Source organism: Hordeum vulgare, chromosome 3H (assembly GCF_904849725.1).
Source record: "Hordeum vulgare subsp. vulgare chromosome 3H, MorexV3_pseudomolecules_assembly, whole genome shotgun sequence".
NCBI classification, from domain to species: domain Eukaryota; kingdom Viridiplantae; phylum Streptophyta; class Magnoliopsida; order Poales; family Poaceae; genus Hordeum; species Hordeum vulgare.
In genome coordinates, this window is record NC_058520.1 from 587,900,904 (window position 1) to 587,906,903 (window position 6,000).

The window sequence follows — 6,000 nt, forward strand, 5'->3', positions numbered from 1 at the left end:
CATGATGAAAAATTGAGCGGAACAAGCAAAGCAAAATAAAGAGCCTACATGAATTGATCAATGGACTGTTATCTTATTTCACTCATGGGGTAGAGAATGTGGGATCAGATGATAAAATGAAGGTGGTGTTTCATTCTCTGTCTCTACAACAATGCAATCTTACATTCAATACATTCATTCATCAGCAAACAAATCCCCATAAAACAAAATTTCTTGCCGGTGCTTGGCACACGGTTGGAGGCATAGGGAGGGGATCTCACCAGATGATGAGTTCCTGTCGGAGGAGGGGATACAATGAGGGGAGCAAGGGTTAGGCGCCTCTATCTGGCCATAAGGAGTCGCCGTTGCTGCGCCATAACCTCGGACTTCCCCGTGTGAGCCATGGAGGCCCGCCTCCACCTGCAAGTACTTCGCTCTGTCGCGCCTTATCCGCGCGCCGTCGCCGTTCTGCATCGAGCAGACGCATCATCCCCATTCATTGTAGTTGTCGCGTTGATTTGATCCAGAAGCTGTGCTCGAGCGCCGAAACGGGGGCAGCAAGCGGGCAGAGGTACGGCCGCGGAGACGGGTGGGTTGAGATCGACAACAGTGATGGTTGAGGTCGGCCGCGGCGGCGAGTGGTGTGGCATCGGCCTGAGCACAGGCCAGAGTGGACCAGGATCGAAGCGATGCGCTCGAGCGCCGCAACGAGGGCAGTGAGCGGGGAGAGGTACGGCCGCGGAGGCGGGTGGGTTGAGATCGGCAGCGGTGGCGGTTGAGGTCGGGCGCGGCGGCGAGTGGTGTGGCGGTGGCCTGGGCATAGGCCAGGGTGGCCCAGGATCAAAGGGAGGAGGCGATGCGTACGGGTATAATTTTTGCAGCGAATCGTTTTTTCCTTTTGCGTTGCAGATAAATGATGGAGCACGGGTTGAATAACAAAAATTACAGGGGATTTTTTATAAAAATACCGCGGTGGGTTTTCCGACGGAAGCAATAGCCGCTTTATTATTAGGTATAGATATAGATTTGTGTGTGTGCAACATGATGATGCTTCACAAATTTATACTCGCCTTCCCCTTTTTTCAAAAAAAAAAAACTATCTTAATTATGATTGTATCCTGAATCTCTTCATTTCTGTCCATTTTGTAGGAACAAAACACTTTTATGTGAAGAGTGCAAGTTTGTGCATGAACTGAAAACTGTGACAACTGTAACTCTAAGAACTGCACACTTTTACGTGAACTGGATGCCCAGAGCACACATCTCTGACAGGAAAAATACACAGGGAAGCACAACAAAATGCCTGCCGTGGCTTCTTGAAGTTTCCTCCTGGGCCTGCCAAATCATTGGATTCATAAGCATAGGCACGTGATGCTCCAATCTTTTTGGCATCACAATTCACAAATATGTACTAATTCTTCTCGTTGTTTTAGTTGAAATTTGAACTGAAACAATGACAAGAATTATGGGACGGAGGGATTACTTGGTAGTTAGTACAGTCTGGATCGATGGTCACCCGGCAATTTATTGATAGGGGCATGTACACATAGACGGGAACAGCAAATCCGATCTGATATGCTTCATGGTTTTACAGGACCCTGCAGATGACCACAGACTGTATATATTTGCTAGACATTGGTAGCCACAGCAGGCATGTGTTACGGCACTAGGGCAATTTTGACCGCTGATGTGACGGTCTGCTCATCGAGGCCGTAGAGAGCATCGATGAGGTGCATCCTGAGCGAGGCAGGCCCTTTAGCGCACTCCATCCCGATCTCTCCGGCCAGTCCAAAGATGGCAAGAGCAGACGCTGCTGCGGCCAGAGCATCCGAGGGATCCGCCCCGACAAAAGCCGCTATAAGAGCAGTGACAGCACACCCTGTCGCCGTGATCTTCTGCATCATTGCCACACCATTGCTAGCACTGATGACCTGCTCACCATCGGTGATGAAATCAACGGCTCCAGATACTGCAATGACTGCCCCACTGGACCGTGCCAATGCCTTCGCGGCTTGCAGGGCCTCCCCCGAGTCATGTGAACTGTCCACGCCCTGCAGTTACCAACAAGTATTAGTGCCATTAGAAGCAAGAAAGATACTGTAAGCAGCAAATAACAGGGCGATAGGGCAATCAGGCAATCGTTTTGGAATCAATGCAAAAAAAACATTACTAACGCAAGCAGTCTAAAATTTCTTCAGAGACAGGATAATGTCTGGAGTGTATCGCCCTGAGAAATTGTTTTCCATTTTCCTTCTTAATGAAATTGGCATAGCGCCTGTCTTACATCTCAAACTACTTATCCTGTAGGAAAAATGCTGTGGGAGGAGGGACACAGCTACTGTAATTAGTCGCTTTGTTGCCCCATTCCTTTCCTTTACGGTTTCCGTAGTACTGCCATTCTATGTTTTCCATAGTAGTGCCATTTTCTGTTTTCTGCACGTTTGAACCTTATTTTAACTTTCACTTATAGCTAGGCTACGGTTTTTCTTGTAAATATGAAATTACCAACATGATTACATCTACTGCAAGTCAATTTGAATGACACCAAATGAGCTGAAGAATCAACCGTCGTTCAAAATAACAGTACCGGGAGCACGTGGATCAAACCAGTTTATAACAGTACCGGGAGCACGTGGATCAAATCAGTTTATAACATACCAGAAGCAAATCAGTTACAGAATCGATCATCTATTTAGGTAAAATTCTGTGTTTGTCACCGCCAGGATTGGATTGGAAATGAACAATCAGTTAACAGGAATGGATTTAAGTTCAGGTACCTTGAAGGAGGAGGAGGAGCTGTCGGAGCGGGCGGCGAGGGCGAGGATCTCGGACGCGTTCCCCCTGACGACGGCGGGGCGGAGAGCGAGGAGCTCGAGGCAGGCCTCCATCCGGAAGCCGGAGGCGGCGACGGCGACGGGGTCGAGCACCCAGGGGCGGCCGGCGGAGGCGGCGGCGCGCATGGAGGGGAGCCACTCCTCGGAGAGGGTGCCGACGTTGATGCAGACGGCGTCGCAGCGAGGGGTGAAGTCGGGGATCTCGCGGAGGCAGTGGAGCATGGCCGGGGAGGCGCCGGCGGCGGTGAGCGCGTTGGCGGCGATGTCCATGGAGACGAGGTTGGTGATGCACTGCACCAGCGGCGCCCGCTCGCGGACGGCCGACAGCAGCGCCCACGCGCGCCGGGCCCACCACGCCTCCGTCCTCTCCTCCTCCATGCCGACGGTGAGGCTGCGCGGTGGGGGATTGAGTTTTGGTTATGCGGCGGGGGTTGGCGGCCAGCGGAGGAGGGTAGCCCAGTGCAATTTCATCTTGGTTTCTTTTTAAATATAATATTTTTTAATATAATACTCCTTCCGTTCCTAAATATAAGTCTTTAAACTTATAATACCCGTTTAAGCAAAAATATAAGTCTTTTAAGCAAAAATATAAGTCTTTAAACTTGTAATTTCATCTTGGTTTCTTTTTAAATAGGTTTTGCGGAGAAAAACTAGTAATACCCGTTTAAGCAAAAAATACAGCTTTAAACTTGTTTTCTTAAAACCCAGTGTTAATACTTTCTATCCAAACAACCACTGAAAGCTATTAATAAAATCAGTTCTGTTCTGTTTCAAGTTGTTGTGTGTTTTCAGAAGACATGATCTTTATGCTAGAAACACTGGTAATCCGGTTCTCTGAGCCGGGGTACCACTCATGCTCACCCAACTCCTCTAGATCTTCACCTAGGCCAGGTCGCATTCGGCGTCGCAGCCGCATCAACTCCGAACATCGTTGCCCTCAATTCGGGCCGTCCTCAGCCTCCATGCCTCTTGGTGATCAATCTTTGAGGATACAACCACATCGCGCCGCCCATGATGGGATCAAATTGTAATCTTCCCGACCATGCCCACCCCTGACCCCCTTCGTGCTGGCTCGTCATCGTGATTGTTCTCCCACCCTGCGCTCCTCCAACCACCTCATGCACCCATCGAGCAACCCGATCTCCACTCTCCCTCCCTTCTCCTTTGACCACCATGTGCTAACCCCCGGAGAGAAAGGCGAGGACGCCACGCTCTAGTAGCTTCTGTCAACTATGTTGTCTTCGCCTACACTGCTATCAGTGCACACTAAGGAATCGATCATTGCCTTTCGCACAGGAACCAGCCCATCGTCATGCCCACCACCTCCTCTCAAGCTTCACCTAGCCCATGGAAACATTCAACAACCCCGCCGATTCTTTTCCCAACAACGCCGCCCTCGATGCCGCCATCCATGGCCTCCGCGCCTCCACGACGATGGATCTGTTTGGATACAACCCTGCTTAATTTGTCGCCCAGGATGGAATCAAGCGTTAATCACCCCGACTATGGCAGCCACTTACCCCTTGCATCTTGCATCATCGTTGTCAACCTTTTCCCACACATATGCACCTATCCCTCCCTTCTCCTCCGGTCGCCGTGTGCTCCCCTCTGGGCGCCACTGCGGCAATCTGAGTCAAGGTGGGACTCACGTGTAGAAACCAATGTCAATGGTGTTGTTGTCGCTTGCACCGCCACTAGCTCCACACCAACGAATCAGCCATGGCTGCTAACAAAGAAGCTAGTCTTTCAGAAAGAAGGGACAATATAGAGGGAGTGAGTGAGTGAGGGAGGGAGAGAGAGAGCCTCCGCTTAGCCTATTTGACCCACAACTCATCCTATGTGGCAAATGAGGAGGGAAAGCTGCTCCCACATGGCCGGTTTTGGTAGAAACTAGGATTGTGATGGAACTTGCCCGGTTTTGAGACCTGAATGACCAAATGTCTCCCCAAAATTCTTGAGGATCAAGGTATGTTTTTTGTGTATTTGAGGGACCGAAACATACTTTTGTTTAATATAATTCAAGTGTTAGGCTAGAAAATTGCCGATGACTACACAAATTTTTGGTGTCAACAAACTGATGCACTATAATCCATGAAGAAAAGAAATAAATATATGGGTTTTACTAATCTCAAGCCGACTAAGATTTCTTCAAGTCAGAATCGATTCAGAAAATGTAACTTTAGTTTAAACATTCACTTTTCTAAAGTGCAACCTAGTAAATAAGTTGTATTATTGGCGAGCTTTGCTACACTATAGGAGGGTTACGGGATGAAGGGATTACAAGGTGTCATGGCAGTTTCTAATTCGTCATTAGTAGAGGTATGGGCCCACCCCCATTGAAATCAGGGGGCATGTTTAAAAAGTTTGGAAAGAGCGTGTAGACCCCGTATACAAGTCTGTATGTCTAGCATTTTTTATTATTGGCTAATCAGAAAATCTTTATAAAAAATCTTTATCCCCTCGTTCACTAGCACACACCCGCACAGCAATGCTGCACACACGGGCATCTCTTTTACAGGGTTCATGGAGAGCCCGAGGTGGGCGTTTTTGATTGGGTGTAAATCAAGGGGAGCGGCCCATCCCAGCTGAAAATCAGGGGGGCGAGAAAGGGGGCAAGTTGTGCTCCTATGCAGCGCTGCATGCACCCATTAACGTTCCGGCGCCTGCAACACCGCGAGCATGGGCCGGCCCACTAGAGTGTTGTCCAATTTTTTTTTTATTTTTTTTTTATGAAAAAAAGTTTTACAGATTTAGAAACAAAAAGTTTATTTATTTGGAAAAACTTCATATCTTTAAAAAAGGCTCATCAACTTTTTTTAAAAGTTCATTGAAAATGAAGAAAAGTTCATTCAATTTAGGAAAAGTTCATTTAATTTTTAAAAATTTAAATAAATTTGAAAAAGTTCATGTATTTTTTTTAAAAGTTCATTGGACTGAAAAAAGTTCATAAATCCTTAAAAAGTTCATTCATTTTCAAAAAGGTGTTCATCAAATTTCGAAATAGTTCATCAATATTATAAATTTTCATCAAACTTAAATATTACTCATGGAGATTTAAATAATTTCATCGATATTCAAATAAGTTTATAAAATATTTAAAAAACAAACATCACAAATGCCTAGACGGGCCGGCCCAGTGCAAACGTCAGAGGCGCCAGTTAACAAAAATGCATATTAACTAACGCAT

At 47.2% G+C, this 6,000-nt stretch overlaps 1 protein-coding gene across 1 annotated transcript; it reads right to left on the minus strand.

Annotated features, from left to right (window-relative positions):
- Nucleotides 1-1,486: 1,486 nt before the first annotated feature.
- On the minus strand, nt 1,487-3,248 carry LOC123440838 (hydroxyethylthiazole kinase). Its single transcript, XM_045117385.1, has 2 exons — nt 2,757-3,248; nt 1,487-2,030 (listed from the first exon to the last, which is right to left on the minus strand). The coding sequence occupies exons 1-2, from the start codon at nt 3,189-3,191 to the stop codon at nt 1,638-1,640; spliced, it is 828 nt and encodes a 275-aa protein (XP_044973320.1). The 5' UTR covers nt 3,192-3,248; the 3' UTR covers nt 1,487-1,637.
- Nucleotides 3,249-6,000: the final 2,752 nt, after the last annotated feature.